This window comes from Gigantopelta aegis, chromosome 4 (genome assembly GCF_016097555.1).
Source record: "Gigantopelta aegis isolate Gae_Host chromosome 4, Gae_host_genome, whole genome shotgun sequence".
Taxonomy (NCBI): domain Eukaryota; kingdom Metazoa; phylum Mollusca; class Gastropoda; order Neomphalida; family Peltospiridae; genus Gigantopelta; species Gigantopelta aegis.
Window position 1 is genome coordinate 56,922,402 of NC_054702.1, and position 22,377 is coordinate 56,944,778.

The 22,377-nt window shown below is 39.1% G+C and overlaps 1 protein-coding gene across 1 annotated transcript; it reads right to left on the reverse strand.

Annotated features, from left to right (window-relative positions):
• Positions 1 to 411: 411 nt before the first annotated feature.
• LOC121370798 (allograft inflammatory factor 1-like) lies at positions 412 to 22,377 on the reverse strand. The gene is made up of 6 exons (XM_041496272.1): positions 22,214 to 22,377; positions 8,085 to 8,146; positions 5,664 to 5,730; positions 5,162 to 5,203; positions 3,899 to 4,061; positions 412 to 1,955 (listed from the first exon to the last, which is right to left on the reverse strand). The coding sequence occupies exons 1-6, from the start codon at positions 22,248 to 22,250 to the stop codon at positions 1,871 to 1,873; spliced, it is 456 nt and encodes a 151-aa protein (XP_041352206.1). The 5' UTR covers positions 22,251 to 22,377; the 3' UTR covers positions 412 to 1,870.

The window sequence follows — 22,377 nt, forward strand, 5'->3', positions numbered from 1 at the left end:
GACAGGATAGTACATACCACGGCCTTTGTTACATCAGTTGTGGAGCACTGGCTGGAACGAGAAATAGCCAAATGGGTCCACCGACGGGGATCGATCCTAGACCGACCGCGCTTCAAACGAACGCTTTACCACTAGGCTACTACCCAGATCGAGATTTAACGACTAAATAGGTGGGTACAACACCATTGAACCGTCTTCTCTTTCAATAACCACTTCCCACTAACAACTAAACCCTGTCCTGGACAGACAGCCCAGGTACGTCGCTCAGTTGTGTGTCCAGAACAGCGTGCTTGGACCTTAATTGAAATGAAATAAATGGATGTTAACAAGTTACATTTTCGTCCAAATGGAGAAGACTATATTATTGTTTCTTAGCTGGGTTTTTTGTACAGCCACTCCACTTATATTATGTACGGTTATAACTGTATTATAAGTACATTTACTCAAAATTTAAATGCCGGAAACTATAACGACCGTATAAGCCTTTAAACTTTTAAAAAAAATTTCATTTAAGTGTTTCAAAATAACATGGTCGAAAACTGGTAACTTCACAACCGGGCAGAGTGTCTTACTTTAATAAATAATAAAATCCATTTGAATCTGCATTTTATACCCCAAAAAGTATTTCAACCGTATTTTAAAAAATACCAGTCAAATCAGCAATGGCACTGCGTGTTCCTGAAAAACTGGAAAAGTTCTGTCCTATCTGAGCAAATGATCATGACACGTTTCTATGTGTATTAAAAAGGCGAATTCAATAGATATATTTAAATATTGTGAGTAATTCAACAGACGATTCACAGGATCTCGAGTTCATATCTATCGTTAGCTATAAGTATGCTGGATATACATATTATTTGTTAAAAAAATACTAAAACATAAAAACATGAACATATATACATATATATATATATATATATATATATATATATATATATATATATATATATAAACACATTTAAAAATGCAACACAATTCACTATATACTCTTAAGCAATATTATACAAAATGAACTGACTATATGTTAGCAGCATAGACCCCCCCAAAATATGAAGAACATTATATCACACTAAAGTTCGATGTAGCACAAAAAGCAAATGTGAAGAACATTTATATATCACAATAAAGTTCGATGAAACACAAAGAGCAACAAATTAAATAATTGTTTCTCGTAACACGCCAAGCAAGAAGTGCATGCGTTTTATGACTTTAATAATTAAAATGCTTGTTTCGGCTTAACACGTTTACAATGGTTATAAAACTCAGAATGGTCCAGTAGCGTAGCGAGGAGTGGGGTGGGGGCAAAAAAAATTCAAACCTTTTCTGTTTGTTTTTAAACTGTATTAAATTTTATAAAATAATACGTACATACATACATACATACATACATACATAGTGTGGGTTCGGATGAAAAAACTTGTCTTTTTTTACTGTACAATATTACGCTAATCATAAGATTAGGCTATTCCATTAAAAAAAAAAACCATGTAGACAAAAAGAGTCCGCTATGTTCATATTCGACCCCCCCCCCCCCCCTTCCCTCCCCTCCCCTCCCCTCCCCTCCCCTCCCAAGTCCAGACCACGTGAGAGTAAAGGATAATTAACAAGCCGTACATAGCAGGCCTGGGACAGACATCGAAGACTGAGGCGTTATAGGAAGACAATAGGAAAAAAAAGTGCCCCATTGCTTTAGCTCGAGAAGATCCTCTATTACATAACTGTGCCCTGGTTTTTGTTTTTACTGCCAATTTGTTTTAAGCTATACACTGCTCTGATGCTGGTGAGTGATATCCATAAATAACAAGTAACGATCTGCTCCAAATCACTAGTGATAGGTATGATGAAGATGAGACACACAAAGGTAAGATGTTTACGGTAACATGGACAAATCCTTCTTTGGGGGAAGACCTTTTGGCGTCTCCTTTGATTTCATCTTTTCCTCAAACAGCAGTATCCTACAAGACAAACAGAAACATTATTTATTTCATGATATATTTGATACTTGTTACTAATAAAACATTTTAATATATTTCCTAGACAATCAAAGGCCGTGGTATGTGCTATCCTGTCTATGGGATGGTGCATATAAAAAAAATCCCTTGCTGCTAATCGAAAAGAGTAGCACATGAAGTGGCGACAGCGGGTTTCCTCCCTCAATATCTGTGTGGTCCTTAACCACATGTCCGACGCCATATAACCGTAAATAAAATGTGTTGAGTGCGTCATTAAATAAACCATTTCCTTCCTTCGTAGATAAAACTCGTAGTACACACTGAAAACCTTAGATGGGATGTGGTGGCTTTACACTGGGATTTCCCCCCCCCCCCCCACCCCCAAAAAATATGACCGCCATGTAGATAGCCAGCCCTCTTAGCCGAGGCTATATACACGGCTGTCGTGTATATAGCCACTTCTGTGTTAAAGGGATTGTCTGAGTTTCTTGCATTGTAAGATGTTTCCGACTAATAAAATCTGTTAACGTCTAAAAATACCCATTAAATACATTTTCTTGTTTAGAATATCAGTGTCTGTATATTCAATGTGTTTCTGGTCGTCTTAATATTTGTAAGAAGCGTAAACTGGATTTTGTCTACAAATAATTTCGTAAGTATGAAAAAGAATATTTTAGGATTTCAAATACTAGAACGATCAGAAAAACATTTAATATACAGCCACTAATATTCTATGAAGAAAAATATATTTGATATATAATTACAGTCGTTAAACAATCTCTGTTAGTCGATAACATCTTAAACATTGCAGCAAACTCAAGACTGTCCCTTTAAGTAACACATAACGACCTCCATTATTATTGTACGCATTATTTAGCCCGATATGTGTATGGCAGTCGACTGGACCCGAGTGCAAAAAGATCCTTACGAAATGCGACAGTACAGATCAAAAGGCCCCTGCGCGTGCTGTAACCTCACCGTGGTGCAGGGGTGTAACATTCTCTTTGAGAATGGCCAATACAGCACAAATTGAAGTTTAGAGTAAAATTCGGTGTCCGTAAAATTCTGTGATATTTGTATTTGTATTTTTGCACAGTTCTTTACACTGTTTTTGTTTAAACCTTGAATTTTTATATTGATGTTGATCATCACTTTATTTATTTGCATTACCATAGTTTGACACCCAATAGCCGATGTATTTTTCGTGCTGGGGTGTCGTTAAACATTCATTCATTCATTCATTCATTCATTCAGATCAAAAGAGGAGATGTCAGAATGATGTGAAACTGTTAAAACAGCCTTGCATAATTATATTATATTGAAACCTATTTCTAAAGAGCCACACAGGAGGCCTCGGTGGTTAGTCCATCGGACATAATGCTGGTAGGTACACGGTTCGCAGCCCGGTACAGGCTCCCCCACCCCTACCCACCCACCCCGAGCAGGTTTTAACGACTCAATGGCTAGGTGTAAGACCACTACACCCTTTTCTCTCTCACTAACCACTAACAATTAACCCTCTGTCCTGGACAGACAGCCCAGGTAGCTGAGGTGTGTGCCCAGGACAGCGAGCTTGAACCTTAATTGGGTATATGCACGAAAATAAATTGAAATGAAATGAACAGGAGACCTACGAACACAACACTCTAGAGCATGTGATTTGTTAATTCTATTACGAACAAATGTGTAATTATATTATTAACAAATGTATAATTCTATTACGAACTAATGTGTAATTCTGTTACAAACTGATGTGTAATTCTATTATGAACAAATGTGTAATTTTATTACGAATAAATGTGTAATTATATTACGAGCTAATGTGACAGTAATTCTACTAATTCGAACTAATATTTAATTCTATTCTGTGTAATTCTGTTATCAAGGAATGTGTGATTTCTGCCCTGGCTTAACATGCAATTATATTATGTCTAGAAGATATTTACAGTTTAAGAACCGACGACTTTGGTCCGAGCATCATCTTGATGAAGTCTGTGTAGTTGATGGCGCCCGTGGACGTCGTGTCCACCTCGGTGATCATCTTCTTCAGTTCCAGGTGTGTTTTAGCCTGGCCCAGCTTCTCCATCATGTACTTGATATCCATGATGTCTGAATAGACATACATACACATGTCAACACAATCAGTCACAACCCTGATATAGTCACGTGTGTTAAGACCCATTTTGTAATAAACGACCAGTTTTGTGTTATGTACCTATTTTCTAACAAAAAATTACTAATTGTGCAATAAAAACACACCCATTCTGTAATAAAAGTAGGTGCCCATTTTTTATTACAAAATGCCTTTAAGACTTATTTTGTAATAAACAACCAATTTTGTGTTATATACCTATTTTGTAACAAAAAACCCCGACTAATTGTGTAATAAAAAACGACTCATTCTGTAATAAAAGTAGGTGCCCATTTTGATTACAAAATGCCTTTAAATGGGCACCTATGTTTTTAATTACAAAATGGGTCAAATTTTATTACAGAATAGGCATCCACTTTTATTACAGAATGGGTCCGTTTTTATTACAAAATGGGTCTTTGTTATTACAAAATGGGTATATATTACAAAATAAGTCGTTTATTACAAAATGGGCCTTAACACACGTGCAAATAGGTATCCAAGAAGCAACCAGAAAGGTAGTAATAGAGTATGTTTGTGAGAGGGAATATATGTGTGTGCGTCTTTGGCGTTGTCTATGGGTCATGTTATTGTCTATGGATCATGTTATTGTCTATGGATCACGTTATGGGACGACAGGAAAATATACAACGTGACGGGGAAAAGAGGTGTGCATGTGCATGTGTTTATGTTGGTGTGTGTGTTTAGGTGTATATTATGTGTGTGTGTGTGTGTGTGTGTGTGAGAGTGAGAGAGAGAGAGAGAGAGAGAGAGAGAGAGAGAGAGAGAGACACACACACACACACACACACAGACAGACAGAGCGATAGAGACAGACACACACACACACACACACTGAGAGAGATATATATATATATATATATATATATATATATATATATACAGGCAGGCAGACAGACAGACATATATATATATATATATATATATATATATATATATATATATATATATAGAGAGAGAGAGAGAGAGAGAGAGAGAGAGAGAGAGAGAGAGAGAGAGAGAGAGAGAGATAATGAATTTAAAACGTGTATTTTAAGTACACTAATATAATACTTACTCAGATCTCCAGATTTGTCAATGTCGTATTCTATAAATGTTTCTGAAAGTAAAATGTGGTCTCAAAATAAGGAACAATTTAAACATTAATAAAGCAATTCGTATATTAAATTTGAAGTGTTAATTACGAGAAGGCCAACAGTTAGCAAACATATAATCATGTAGCATGCAAATGTATTGCAAATAGTTTGCCTTGTAAACTGTTACAAAGCATAACGGCAAATATATTTCAGAGGTGTCTGTAGGATTCTTAGAAGGAAAAGGAAATAAGGCCAAAAAAAACAAGAAAAAAAAACACCTAATATAAAGTATTTCAAAATAGTTTAAGATGCATTATTAAAAGAAGTCTTCCTTTAGAAACACCAAAGATATTATATGTTTCATACAAAAAAGAAATAAATCTATTATATTCATAGGTTATAGAAGGCATTTTCTGGGAACCGTTAAGTTCGGGAAAGGGGGTGCGCACCGTCAACACTCCCCTTGATCTGCCCTGTACTTACTCTTATATGATTCCAATTTTTCTTGAAGATCTTCATCATCTTGAAAGAATTCATCTTCAAGGAATTGCTAAAAAAAATGCATTACATATTATATTTATTTTGCAATTTTTTATTTCAATTGTGCTCTGAGAATAGTACTTCTAAAATTAAGTTTCCATTTTGAAACACAAACACACACACACACACACATACACACACACATACACACACGCACATACACACATACACACATACACACACACCCAAACACACACACACACACACACACATACACACAGATACACTCATACATACATATACCACACACACACACACACACACACACATAAACACACATATACATACACACACATACATACACACACATACACTCACACATACACACATACAGTGATACATACATATACATATACAAAACACACACACACACACGCACGCACACACATACATACATGTACAATACAATGCAATACACACACACTCTCACACACACTTACACACACACACACACACACACAAACATACATAACACATACACACACATGCACACACACATATACATATACATATACATACATACATACATACATACATACACATTCAGACAGACAGACATCTGTACATACATACATACATATAGAAAGATAGCTGAGTGTCCTCTAACGTTATTCAATTATATGTGAGAATAGCGCTAGAGGACACTCGAGCTAACGGAAAGACAGACAGAATGATACACATACAAACAGAAAGACGCACAGAAAGACAGGCAACCAGATATATGACTTTAACGTTGTATGATATTTGAAACTAACAATTCCTAGTTAAACTTAACGAGTTTCCTGTAATTTACTACGAGTGGAACGGAAGACTCCGCTATTTACAAAACAACAGGTCAAATTGACACTGTGATAAAACAACTGGTTTTATTTCATGCTTACACTACGCACTAGAAAGTAAAGTTTGGTTTGGTTAACGACACCACTGGAGCACATTGATTGATTCATTCATTCACTTCATTTCAAGTTATATTCGTGCTTATATCAAATTAAGGTTCAAACACGCTGTCCTGGGCACACACCCATGGGCGTATGGGGACTCTTTGATTTAGGGGGGCTGGAGGGGTTGATTTGCCCGAAACTTTACCCAGATAAAATTTGCCCGAATTTTGTCCACTGTTTTCCCACTGTTTTGCCCGAATTTGGGGGGCAATTGCCCCCCCCCCCCCCCCCCCCCCTGCCTCTCCGGGTCGTACGCCCATGCACATACCTCAGCTATCTGGGCTGTCTGTCCAGGACAGTGAGTTAGTTGTGGTTAGTAAGAGAGAAGAGAGTGTAGTGGTCTTATACCTACCCACGGAGTCGTAAAACCTCGCTCTAGGTGAGAGTAGGTACCGGGCTGCGAACCCTATACCTACCAGCCTTATAACCGGCCTCGGTGGCGTCGTGGCAGGCCATCGGTCTACAGGCTGGTAGGTACTGGGTTCGGATCCCAGTCGAGGCATGGGATTTTTAATCCAGATACCGACTCCAAACCCTGAGTGAGTGCTCCGCAAGGCTCAATGGGTAGGTGTAAACCACTTGCACCGACCAGTGATCCATAACTGGTTCAACAAAGGCCATGGTTTGTGCTATCCTGCCTGTGGGAAGCGCAAATAAAAGATCCCTTGCTGCCTGTCGTAAAGAAGAGTAGCATATGTGGCGACAGCGGGTTTCCTCTAAAAAACAGTGTCAGAATGACCATATGTTTGACGTCCAATAGCCGATGATAAGATTAAAAATCAATGTGTTCTAGTGGCGTCGTTAAATAAAACAAACTTTACTTTTTTTACCAGCCTTATCTCAGATGGCTTAAACACGACACCACGGAGGTCGGTATTGATTCGCTAATCATCGGCTATTGGATGTCAAACATTTGGTAACCCTCACGCGTAGTCATCAGAGGAAACCCGCTACATTTTTCCTAACGCAGCTGGGGCTTTTTTATATGTATTTTCCCCACTCACAAGATATCTACGCACTAGAAAACCAAAGGATAAATGAAACATTGAATACAGATTTTAAAAATATTAATATTAATTGGAAAGGGGATACATTTGTAACATGTAATATGTTACCTATCCTGGTACATACAGTCCCGTACGATCGATTTGTGAAGTGGGAACACACGCTATAATGAAGAGGGGTGTGTGTGTGGACAAGTACATTTTGTTTTGGTTTTTATATATAATTATACAATAGGAAAAAAAGGTAAATCTTTTGGTTTTCAAGTGGAGAGGCACAGCCCCCCCCCCCCCCCCACACACACACCCCTCCACTCCGTCCCTTCCCCCGATTTCTATTATGTTGGTATATTATACTGTGATGGTAAATACTAGTTTTTTAAACTTGAAATATTAAGTCTGCACACAAGATTGTTGAATACCTTGTTTATTTCATCAAGTTCTGCGTTCATACGAGTTAAGTATTCCCCCAACACTTTTCCACCTGTAATAAAAAATAAAATAAAAAAAGAAATAAGATTACAAAACACAGTAATAATAACAATAGCACATAAAAACAATAATTATTATTATTGCTACCCCAGGTAAAGAATGCGAAAATCAAAGCAGACAGGACAGCACATACTACAGTATTTGATTTAAAGTTTGTTTAGCTTAACGACACCTGTAGAGCACATTAATTTATTAATAATCGGCTGCTGAATGTGAAACGGTTGGTAATTCTGACATGTAGTCTTAGAGAGGAAACCCGCTACACATTTAGATTAATAGCAAGGAATATTTTATGTGCACTAGTCCACAGACAAAATAGCACATACCACTGGCTGGAACGAGATATTGTACAATTGGCCCACCGACAGGGTCGATCATAGGCCGGCCACGCATTAAGCGAGCGCTTTACAAATGGGCTACTTCACACTCCCAGTCTTTGATTATACATTTGCGTAACACAGTGAAAATAATCTAATATCGGATCCACCAAAAGAGTCGATTCTAGGTTGTACTATACCAAATAAAATCCCATAGGTGACCATGTTAACCATGTTAATGTTTGTGCTTAAAAACACTATATGCAATATATCAACCAAACTATGACCCATAAATATCAGTACTACAACCCCTACATCAAAGTATTAACTGAAGAAAATGGTACGTTTCATGGCTCATTTTCGGTATAACCCGATGTTTTTACAACACCGCTAGTTTAGCAGGACGTAGCTCAGATGTTGCGCACGGTATTGCTACTAATTTACGTAACGTCAGAAGAAAAAATGGCAATTTTAAAAACGCTTCAATTTTTGCGTTGCGTCAGTTCTTTTTGTAAATGCGAAAAACGGTGATCGAACCCCGGGTTTAAAAATCTGACGCAATACCGTGCGCAACGTCCCAATGGTAAAGCGTTCGCCTGATGCGCGGTCGGTCTAAGATTGATCCCCGTCTGTGGCCCATTGAGCTATTTCTCATTCCGGCCAGTGCGACTCGTATATCAAAGCCCGTGGGATGGTGCATATAAAAGATCCCTTTATGCTAATGGAAACATGTAGCGGGTTTCCTCGCTAAGACTATATATCAGAATTACTAAAATAATCTTTGACATCCTGTAGTCGATGATTAATAAATCAATGTGCTCTAGTGGTGTCGTTAAACAAAACAAAACAAACCAAAGCAATACGACGGGGTAACTTCAGATTTCCGTGATCGATATAAATATTGATATTTTGCATTTCAATTACCAAGTAACTTCACTTTTTTAATAGCTGTCACGTGTTTCTTTAAAAAAAAAAATGCTATTTTTCACATACTTTATTCTGACCTAGAAATTGCTTTGAAATGCATGCAAAAGTACGGAGATGACAGACGTGAAATTATTATTATTGTTTTCCTCACAATATTATTCTCCGGGGTTCCGTACAAAAGTGATAGTGATGTTCAACCTCAGACGTTGATACATTAAAGGCATACTGTCACGGATTTAAGAACCTTATTTCTCTAAAAATAGATAATAAATGAAAATTACATTAATTTTTAAAACCCAAATCTAGCTATCGCATCATTATAATTGAACCATGATGGAGTGAAATCCATGTCATCCCTCATGGCAATTTTAGTTTTTGAATTATAGACCATTGCCATAATTCAATTATTTTCACAAATATCATTAATAAGTGGAGTATGGTGGTTACATAGATATATTCAATGAAGTACATTTAGAGGGAAATCAAATATATTTTTGTTCAGATAATTCTTTGTTAGGCTATTTAATAGGTCAAGGGTCTGTGACAATATGCCTTTAAAAGCTATATAAGAGAAAGTTCAGAAGAAAAACAAAACAAACGCGAGTGTACGTAAACGTGACAATGCTGAAAATAGACCACGCTTTGACTGTGAAGTAAATCTTGCTGAAACCGTGTTGGGCTAATCCCCGAGTCGGAGTCCCACACAGCGAGAACATTACTTCCAGTCACTTGACACCGCCGTTACAATGGATGTTAGAGGAATGTCTTTACTTTCAGCTGCGACATTCGTCATGTTGGCTGCTGCATCCTGAACGCTACATGTTTCGTGTGATACATGTTTCACAAGACACGCATGTCGCATTGCTGTGAAAGGAAAACCCACCACCACCACCACCACCACCTTCGAAGCCTCAACAAAAATAAAATAAATGCATGTTTAACTACACGTATTATTTAATGCTCCGGCCTTATGTTACCTAACCTGTATGAGTAGTTGAAAGTTATTTCATTTTATTTTATTTTATTTTATTTTATTTTATTTTATTTATACAAACAAATCAGCACAAAGTTAATGTAAATATATCGCAACCCAAATAAAATGAAATGTTTTATTTAACGACGCACTCAACACATTTTATTTACGGTTATGTGGCGTCACACATATGGTTAAGGACCACACAGATATTGATAGGAAACCCGCTGTCGCCACTTCATGGGCTACTCTTTTCGATTAGCAGCAAGGGATCTTTTATATGCACCATCCCACGGACAGGCCTTTGTGAACGAGAAATAGCCCAATAGGCCCACCGACGGGAATCGATCCTAGATCGATCAACCCAAATAAGATTTTTATAAATGTTACAATGTTACCAGTAGTAGCTAATGGATAATCCAGTTTGCAGAGCGCTGAACTCATTCACAGATAGTCCGTGGTTCGAATCTCAGCATTGGTTGTTACATAAACACAATGAAAGTCACATTCAGAAGACCCCAGAGAGGAGTATCAAAATACTACATTTTGAGACATGGCTGCTTCAATTATAATGACGGGATTTAAATTTAGCCCAGACAATATTGCGCTAGAGGGTGTTTGGATCGAACCCCATTGGCGAAGACATTTGGGGGTTTTCCCCGTCCCCCACCAGTGCCACAAGAATGATATATCAAAGACCGGGTTATGTGCTGTCCTGTGTATTGGAAAAATATAGCCGGGTTTCTCTTAGATTATATACCAAATGTCAAAATGTTTGGCATCCAATGATGAATAATGAATGAATGTGTTCTAGTGGTGTCGTTACACAAAACAAACTTTGCTACATAATAATGTCAATACTATATGCTATGAACACTGACTTTTTAAGGCAAGTGGTTGCTTAGCAAAGGTGTCCGTTTTAGTTTATTAGACTATAAACTGAATACTCTTCAGATTAAGTGTATTTTTGGGACACATTCAAAGCTATATAAATAAAGCCTATTTTATTACAATGCATTTGGCGGTTCTTATCACGGTTAATACATTTTTCTTCTCTTTTATCCTGTTTGCCAGAAACATTAAATGCAGCGTGAAAAATTATAGGTCTAATATCGGGACTAGACTTACCAATGGTAAACAACTATTATTACTGTGTTTCTAACAGAACGGGGTTCTTGATTAAACAAAACAAAAAGTTTTGTTTAACGACACCACTAGAGGACATATTATTAATTAATCATCGGCTGTTAGATGTCAAACATCTGGTCATTGCAGCACAGTCTTCAGAAAAAACTCGCTACATTTTCTAATTAAAAACAACGGATCTTTTTATGCACTTACCCACAGACAGGACAGCATGTACCACGGTTTATAATGTATCAGGCATGTGTGTCACCGGTTGGGACGGGAAAACACCTACTGGTCCGCCGAGGGGTGTGTGTGTGGGGGGGGGGGGGGTCCAGAATGTTTCAAAGGGAGCGGGTCGAGTCATACTCCCTAACACAAATATATTGGGGGGGAGGGGAATGAAAATTCGCTAGAGCAGTAGGGGTGGGGGTCGATCTCCGAAACCCTCCCCTACACACGCACCTGCTATTGATGCCGGTCGGTGGGCCCGTTTTGCTATTTCTCGTTCCAACCAATGCTCCACAACTGGTGTAACAAAGACAGTGGTATGTACTACCCTATATGGTATGTACTACCCTATATGTGGGATGATGCTTATAAGAGGTCCATTGCTGCTTCTAAAAAAGAGTTGTCCATGGCGTTAGCGGGTTTCGTCTCTCGTGACCTGTCTGACGCCATATAACCATACAAAAATGTTTGCGTTAAATAAAATATATCTTCCTTCCATCCTTCCTTCTTTGATGGGGTGCTTGCTTGCGTCGCAGGATCGAACCACTTCGGCGGATCCATTCAACTGACTGGGTTTTTTCTCGTTCTAACCAGTGCACCACAACTGGTCAAAGGCCGTGGTATGTGCGTTCCTGTTTGTGGGAAAGAGCATATAAAAGATCCCTTTGCTCGTTAGGAAAAATGTAGCGTGTTTCCTGTGATGACTACGTGTCAGAATTACCAAATGTTTGACATGCAGTGGCCGATGTTTAATTGATCAATGTGCTCTAGTGGTGTTGTTAAACGAAACAAATTTTAACTTTTACTCCTATGACTCAATCACATCAGACGAACGCTCTACCGACTGAGCCAGATCCTGGGGTTATACGGGGTTATACAAAGTCCAATATTATATTAAACACTCAGTATTACAAATAAAGATATGATAAATGAGTGACTGCCTGGTTGCCCCTTTTGTGATTAGTTCACTGAACCCCGTGGCCATCTTGCTAACAATGTAAATTGTTCTGAACCAGACATCCCACAACTCCATCAAAACCCTGGACTGATGCCAACACATCGGTGGATGTTTTTAAACTGATCACAAGGTTGTTGTTGATGTTCTGGTAAGCGCTTCAAGCGCGAATCCAGTGAATAAATATAGATAAAAAAATTTGCAAATGTTTTTTATATAGTTTGTTTGGGTTGTTGTTATTGTGGTGGTGGTGGTTGTGGTGGAGGTGATGGTTATGTTGGTGGTAATGTTTTATTTATTTTCATTTTAGTTTTGGGGGGATGTTTTTTGTTGTTATTCCATGTTTTCAGATATTCATACAAAATGTACTTAAGGTCACCGCTAAACACGGATATATCCACAAAGGTCATGCTCCTATTTCCTATCCAATTCTTGGAGTATTATCCCCCAACCCCTCTAATACGAAAATCGTGGCCATCATAACAAATTCCTTCCAGCGGCAATGCCACTGAATCGATATATGCATTACAGAGATTGTACACCAGTCGTACTTCCAATTCAAGAGTGCATGTTACTGTGAGGCGCGAACGAGCATCTATAATCAGATATATCAATCCTGTTCTCGTGTTATTTGGTCAGCCATAGCCCTTCATCATTAACATTCTTGCTACTCACTGATAATTAATCAATTGACCCATTGCCCCCATCTGTACCGCAGTTGGTTTTTATTAATTTATTTACCACTGACTGATGATGAGTTTTCCGTGCTGGGTTGTCATTAAACATTCATTCATTCATATGCTCGTTTCAATTGCTATCAGTCGGAGACTCGATATCTAATCGGTGAATAATTCCAATTTGGGGTTCCCTCTTCAACTAGTACTCCACGACTGGTATATCGAATCGAATGCCGTGGTGTTCAAGTATTTTGTCCGTGAGAGGTGCAAAGAATCAGCGGGTTTCTAAGCCAAGTGTCAAAATATACAGGTGTGTGTGTGTATGCGTATGTGTGTGTATGCGTATGTGTGTGTATGTGTATGTGTGTGTATGCGTATGTGTGTGTATGTGTATGTGTGTGTATGTGTGTGTCTGTGTGCGTGTGTGTCTGTGTGTCTTGTGTGTGTGTGTCTATGTGTGCCTGTGTATATATGTGTGTGTATGTGTGTGTGTGTGTGTATGTGTGTGTGTGTGTCTGAGTGTGTGTGGGTGTGTGTGGGTGTGGGTGTTGGTGTGGGGATTGTCATGATGTTGAATTTCAGGGAATAAAATACGACATTTCCAGCCTTCTGAGCACAGTTACAGGGGAATCGTGTGGGGATCCCAGGGTAGTAGCTTAGTGGTAGAACGCTTGCATGGGGCTTGGTAGACCCAATTCATATCCCCCCCCCCCCCCCCCCCCCCTTTCAATTAGTTCCCCAGGACTGGACTACTAAAGGTCCAAAACGACTGTGCTATTTGCTTCCTTGTGTGTGACAAGGCGCACAATCTGATTGAAATCAGCTCGACTGGTCTACTGGTGGACTGACTTTAATCAGACTGAAAAGGGCATAATATAAAATATATAGCGCTTGCTCGTATTTGGTTGATGTAACCTGTGGCAGAGTGAGTTTTCTCGTTTATACTGTAAACCAAGTGTCAAAAAGAAAAGAAGAAGTTTACTTTGTTTCACGACATCACCACTGGAGCACATTGATTAATTAATCATCGGCTATTGGATGTCAAACATTTGGTTATTCTGACTCATCAGAGGAAACCTGCTACATTTTTTTCTAATGCAGCAAGGCATCTTTTATATGCACTTTTCCACAGACATCTCGTTCCAGCCAGTGCTCCACAATTGGTACATCAAAGGCTATGTGCTATCCTGTCTGTGGGATGGTGCATATAAAAGATCCCTTGCTGTTAATCGGAAAGAGTAGCCCATGAAGTGGCGACAGCGGGTTTCCTCTCTCAATATCTGTGTGGTCCTTAACGATATGTCTGACGCCATATAACCGTAAATGAAATGTGTTGAGTGCGTCGTTAAATAAAACATTTCCTTCCTTCCTTCCTTTTCCACAGACAGGAAAGCACATACCACGCCTTTTTCCAGTTGTGGTGCACTGATAAGAACGAAACAAAACCAATCAGCTAAATGGATCGACCGGTGGTTCGATCATGCAACGCAAGCATCTTAAGCGAGCACTCAACCGATTGTGTTAAATCCCGCCACCCACTAAGTGTCAAAACAGCCGTAATAAGTCAGACATCAAATAGCCGTCAGTTATAATGTGCCGAGTTGTCGTTAAATAAAACATTCCGTTGGTGCACCGGTATGCAATTTGAAAAGAACAATACAATATTATTTGTAATCTGCCACAGCTCAGCAATATCGACAAATCGTACACCGTGTGCCTATGGTGGTGCCTTACAACAATTTATATGCATATGACAAAGATTCACTGATCGTTAGATTTTAGTACCCATTGTTTAATATATATATACATAAATGATATTTTGTTAAAGGTGCATTCTCAAACATGTGTCAGTCATCATTATTATATTTCGCAGTAATATAATGCTAGTCTCAGACTATCAACTGTCACGACGATGTTGGCTAACTCGACAGTTGCGTTGCAATTTCCCCGACTTACGACGGGTGCGCTCAGATTAACAATAAAAAATCGTGAGATCGTCGTGACAGCGACTAGCATAAGTAGCACACGTGGTAAACGAAATTATATGAATGCATGTTTGTGGCAATGTAGTTCACAGTATAATTTGTACATTTCAAAAGAAACATAAATAAATATTTCTGGTCATTATGCAACTTTGAACCTGCCTCTTTAATGTTCAGCAGACGAACATGCATTTCAAGTGTACGTGTCTATATTTGATTCTCGTACTAGATCGGGTATTCCCCTGTTCACGAACTTCCTTCTTCAGAGGACAACTTATGTAGATCATATCTATGTGGGCTTTTTTTTTAGCATATATTTGATGAAAATTATAACACGAGCATTGTGCTTCTATAGCCGTAGAGCTAATAGTACAGTGAAACCTCTCAAAACCGGACCCTCAGTAAACCAGAATTCCCCTCAAACCGGATGTTTTACAGAGTCCCTTTTTAAAAACCAAGACACAACTTAACCTCTCTAAACTGGATCTCTCTTAAAACCGGACATTTGCCTTGGTCCCAAGGATGTCCGGTGGTTTAGAGGGGTTTCACTGTAATAACAATTTGAATCGTGCTATATACGGTTGTGTTATTCTAGACGTTCTGTTAAAAAGAAAATAATATGACTGAATATCAAACGTTCTAGAGTATAGATGTTGTTGTTTAGGTGTCTTCTGTGGGGTTTCTTTTCTATTTGTGTATTTTTATTGAATGAATGAATGAATGAATGAATGGATGGATGGATGGATGGATGGATGAATAAATGTTTGACGACACTCCAGCATAAATGTACACATCGGCTATTGGGTGTCATAAAAGGTAAGTATTTCTATTGCTACATTTTTAAAGCAGTTATCTGTTATGTAAATAATGTTATGTACATAATGACCCGCATACACGTATAGCCCATGAACTGGTCTAGCGGGTTTAATGTTCCTGAATTTGTTCCTGTGTATAAGGAAACTAAACAACCAAACTAGTTACTACTACTGGTTTTTTCGCCGTGACCCTGAAGTCTTCCTGGTTTTACGGTCATATTCTACGGGTGTTTGTTTTTGTTGTTGTTGTTTTTTGTTTGTTTTTGGGGTGGGGGGGGGGGGGGGGGGCGGGGTAGCTTTCTCACACAAAACAGAACAAAATACCAGGATATAAGCATACATCTTTTTAGAGAGAGAGAGAGAGAGAGAGAGAGAGAGAGAGAGAGAGAGAGAGAGAGAGAGAGAGAGAGAGAGACCGACAGACAGACAGACAGACAGAGACAGACAGACAGACAGAGAAACAGAGAGCGAAACAGAGAGAGGGAGAGATACAGAGAGTGATCTAGCGAGGGAGAGAGACAGAGAGCAAGAGCGAGGAAAGGAAACAGAGAAAGACAGAGATAGAGACGGGAAAACAAAAAGAACGATTGAATAAGCAAATATAGAGAGTAAAACATTCAAAACTACAAAATAGTTATGGTACCCAATTAGTACCAAAAACAGTCCATGGCATCAAATCATACGTATATAATATAGTGTCGCAATTTAACACGGGCTTATTTGTAAAAACTACAATTTGTTCTTATATACTACGATATAGAGCGTTTACATTACATTGATCATAACTTTATGTAAATAACAATCAGATAAATATGACATTCTTGTTGTTTCAGTCGTAAAATTAATGCATTGAAACATAATCATTTTGATTGTATGGATTGCTTATTCAACCCACTACTCCAAGACTGGTAATGAAAGGTTAATATTCTATGCACTGTCTTGTACATGTCACTGCATATAGTACCGGCGATGTACTGTGTTTTGCAATTTGAACTAATAGTATAGCTATATCTAATTTTTATAGTGACCATGTGGTTTATTATGCTATGGACCTACCTTACTTTGTTTGAAACCCAACAGACGATATATATATATATATATATATATATATATATATATATACTAAATTTTTAGTATTCACTAATAACTCATTACTCGGAGTTTCAGGCTCCTCGCCTTCATCAGATGAGTGTTTATAATTGTGACAGTTAAGGTGACGTCACGCTGTGTGTACGCGGCGGTGCGCTCCTGACGTCATGGCACGTCAGTCGTGAGACTCTCGGCTTGTTGCTGTGGCGGCATTTTGATATGAGTTCTGTCCTTTTGTTGAGTAGCTTGTCTCCTTTTTCAAATAGTATTGAGAGCTTCTCCTCGATGCACAGGTTGCATTGTCCCGAGTTGCGTTTCCGTGTGTCCGATTTCCTGACGATTTCCCAATTGATGTGATAGGCGGGTTTTTTTCGTTTGAGTTCCCAGATGTATTTTGACAGTTCTGTCTCTTTTTCATAGCGTTCATATTTGAAAGATTTAGTGTGGTTGTTAAACCTCTCCTTGAATGTACCTCCAGCAAGACCTATGTATGATCTGACAGTCTTACCAGATGCCACGTTTGCCCGGTATACGAGGGAGCTAGTTTGGCAGTTGCCGTTCAGGGGGCATTCGTTCTTCTGTCTGCAGTTACAAGGCTTTTTTTGTGCGGGATCGGTTGAGCTCTGGGTGATTTTCGTGTTGTGGCTTTTGATTATTGCTCCGAAGTTTTTCATGCAGCTGTAGCTGATTTTCAGGTTGTTTCTGTTGAACAATGTGTGGTACTTGTGATTACTTGGGAAATGCTTGGATATCAATTTGATGAACACGCTACCGACGTTTGTCTTCACATTCTTGCTGAATGGGGGGTTGAACCATGTGATTTTTCTGGGTCTTTTCCTTTTCTTTGTGTCTGGTTGTTCTCTATGTTTAGGCGGGTCGTATTGGATGTTTACTGTGTAGCCACTTGCCCTCAGCGCTTTGTTGTACCCTAGTGCAGCTTCCGCGAAGTAGTCTTCATGGGAAGACAGAAGGGAAATTCGTTTGCCGATTGATTTTGGTATTTGCTTCGTGATTGCGGGTGGGTGGTTTGAGCTGACGTTGATGTAAACGGGTTCGTTGTTGGGTTTCCTGTAGGGTTTGTGGGAGTCAGTTTCAAGGTTCAGGGTGATGTCCAGATAGTTGACTATTTTCAGGTTGGTCTGGATGGTGATCTTTAGGCCAAGATCTTTGAATATTTTGATGAGCATTTTCCTCATTCTGTCTGCTTGGCTTCCTGAACTTCTGCGTAGAACTGCTAGACCGTCATCTCTGTACAGTCCGACGTTCATGTCGGAGGTATTTGTTTGAATTGTGTGTAGGATGAGGAGTCCTACTAGTTCGCACACTTCCGCTCCATCATATCCGCCCATGGTGACGTCGAATGCATTGGGAGTGTAATTTTTCACCCATGGCTGTTCTTTGTTGTCAAAAAGTAGTGATTTTCTTGCATGCATGATAGTTGTGTATTCTATATCTGGGATGACTGTATATTTCTTCGCCCATTTCAATGCCTTGTCGAGTAGTTCAGGTGTTATGGAAGGGTAGAAGTCCACAATGTCGAATACGAGGAAGGATAGTTCTTTTTTATCATGCAGAGCTGAGAACCATTCAAGTACAGCGGGAGTGTTTCTCCATTGGTTCATTTGCGTCTTGAGTCGTGTTTCACTGTTTATTCGGTCTAACATAATTTTGCTGATCCTACCGATTTCGCTTTTTGCTGGATTGATGAGTCTGCAACTTGGATTAGTGGCAAAATTGTCCTTATGATCTTTCAAGGTGATGAATGCTCGGGTCTCTGCCATCTTGTCTATTCTGTCACGTATTCCTAGGGCATTGCTGACGTACTCGAACTCTGTGTTGATATCTTCGATTGTTTGGTCGTCTGCATGTTTGTACTTCGTTGTAATGTTTTCTGTTAGCATTTTGTCATAAGTGTCCACTTCTAACTTGTAGAACCACAAAAAACATTCCTTTACCAACACGAAAGGAATACTTAAAGAGACTGCTTGAGAAAGTGGAAAGTGTAATAAAGCGTATGAGATGGAAAGCTTTCTTCTTTGAAAAGAACAACGATGATAAACGCAACCATGACGACCCAACACCGAACAAAGATAGCAAATTCGGACTTAACTCCAGGAAAACACCCCCACAAATAGAAGGTTTAGCACCCTTCGAAAAGGACATGCTACACATGGTTGAGACCATACAGTTCAAGAATGCATATGACCAGTTCCAGAACACCATGAAAGAGGACATAAGGCATATAAACAACTCCAAAAAAGTGTTTGTACCTGCAGACAAGACTAGAAACTTCTACAAGTTAGAAGTGGACACTTATGACAAAATGCTAACAGAAAACATTACAACGAAGTACAAACATGCAGACGACCAAACAATCGAAGATATCAACACAGAGTTCGAGTACGTCAGCAATGCCCTAGGAATACGTGACAGAATAGACAAGATGGCAGAGACCCGAGCATTCATCACCTTGAAAGATCATAAGGACAATTTTGCCACTAATCCAAGTTGCAGACTCATCAATCCAGCAAAAAGCGAAATCGGTAGGATCAGCAAAATTATGTTAGACCGAATAAACAGTGAAACACGACTCAAGACGCAAATGAACCAATGGAGAAACACTCCCGCTGTACTTGAATGGTTCTCAGCTCTGCATGATAAAAAAGAACTATCCTTCCTCGTATTCGACATTGTGGACTTCTACCCTTCCATAACACCTGAACTACTCGACAAGGCATTGAAATGGGCGAAGAAATATACAGTCATCCCAGATATAGAATACACAACTATCATGCATGCAAGAAAATCACTACTTTTTGACAACAAAGAACAGCCATGGGTGAAAAATTACACTCCCAATGCATTCGACGTCACCATGGGCGGATATGATGGAGCGGAAGTGTGCGAACTAGTAGGACTCCTCATCCTACACACAATTCAAACAAATACCTCCGACATGAACGTCGGACTGTACAGAGATGACGGTCTAGCAGTTCTACGCAGAAGTTCAGGAAGCCAAGCAGACAGAATGAGGAAAATGCTCATCAAAATATTCAAAGATCTTGGCCTAAAGATCACCATCCAGACCAACCTGAAAATAGTCAACTATCTGGACATCACCCTGAACCTTGAAACTGACTCCCACAAACCCTACAGGAAACCCAACAACGAACCCGTTTACATCAACGTCAGCTCAAACCACCCACCCGCAATCACGAAGCAAATACCAAAATCAATCGGCAAACGAATTTCCCTTCTGTCTTCCCATGAAGACTACTTCGCGGAAGCTGCACTAGGGTACAACAAAGCGCTGAGGGCAAGTGGCTACACAGTAAACATCCAATACGACCCGCCTAAACATAGAGAACAACCAGACACAAAGAAAAGGAAAAGACCCAGAAAAATCACATGGTTCAACCCCCCATTCAGCAAGAATGTGAAGACAAACGTCGGTAGCGTGTTCATCAAATTGATATCCAAGCATTTCCCAAGTAATCACAAGTACCACACATTGTTCAACAGAAACAACCTGAAAATCAGCTACAGCTGCATGAAAAACTTCGGAGCAATAATCAAAAGCCACAACACGAAAATCACCCAGAGCTCAACCGATCCCGCACAAAAAAAGCCTTGTAACTGAAGACAGAAGAACGAATGCCCCCTGAACGGCAACTGCCAAACTAGCTCCCTCGTATACCGGGCAAACGTGGCATCTGGTAAGACTGTCAGATCATACATAGGTCTTGCTGGAGGTACATTCAAGGAGAGGTTTAACAACCACACTAAATCTTTCAAATATGAACGCTATGAAAAAGAGACAGAACTGTCAAAATACATCTGGGAACTCAAACGAAAAAAAACCGCCTATCACATCAATTGGGAAATCGTCAGGAAATCGGACACACGGAAACGCAGCTCGGGACAATGCAACCTGTGCATCGAGGAGAAGCTCTCAATACTATTTGAAAAAGGAGACAAGCTACTCAACAAAAGGACAGAACTCATATCAAAATGCCGCCACAGCAACAAGCCGAGAGTCTCACGACTGACGTGCCATGACGTCTGGAGCGCACCGCCGCGTACACACAGCGTGACGTCACCTTAACTGTCACAATTATAAACACTCATCTGATGAAGGCGAGGAGCCTGAAACTCCGAGTAATGAGTTATTAGTGAATACTAAAAAGTTAGTGTACCTGCTCCACTAACATTGTGTTGAGCACTTTATGTCCAATAGTGATAACAGATATATTATATATATATATATATATATATATATATATATATATATATATATATATATATATATATTGTTTTTATTATGTGGTGTCGGTAAGCATTCACCCACTTACTCATTCATTCACAACTCACCCATTCATTCATTCATTCATTCATTCATTCATCCACCCATCCATTCAGTTTACAGCCAATCGTCGTTATCTCGACCTCCGGTAACTCGTCATCCCAGAAAAAGTGTGAGGTCGAAAAATTATCCCATGGCAGTACGTCCACCAAAGACTATTATATTTATGTGGTCCCACCGTTATCTCGAGTTGTTTGGTTCTGTCCTTTAAACATCGAGATAACGATGTTTGACATGACTGTGCGGCCCATTGTTGTTTTGTGTGTATTGTTTTTCCCCACACTAGAAAAAGCATGTGAATGCATTGTTATATGAAATTAAAACGTTACACGTTTTGGGTTGGGGTTTTTTGCTGAATTCCATTTCGACAAAAAGAACCAATCTGTTGTATATACACATACATGCACATGTGTGTTACAATATAGCCTAAATATCGTATACATACTTGTTTTATCAACGAAAAACAGTCCTTGACTGAGTTTCCTTTTATAATCATAAAAGTTTTCCTTTAAAATTATTATAGGAATATTATAGAGATACCAAAGATTCATGCCTTAAAAGTAATTAACAAGTGGAAATGCAATCACGTTAATCTCATTACTCACCCTGTGGGTTGGCTTTGTCTATCTTCATTCCAGGCATGATGGCAGATTTCTGCGTAAACACGCGATGTTCTGGTTACCCTCCGTGCCTTTCCTCTCCTTCCGAGACACTGTATCGAATATAACCAGGCGCAAGCTAAAGCCAGATATACATTCACTGACTTACG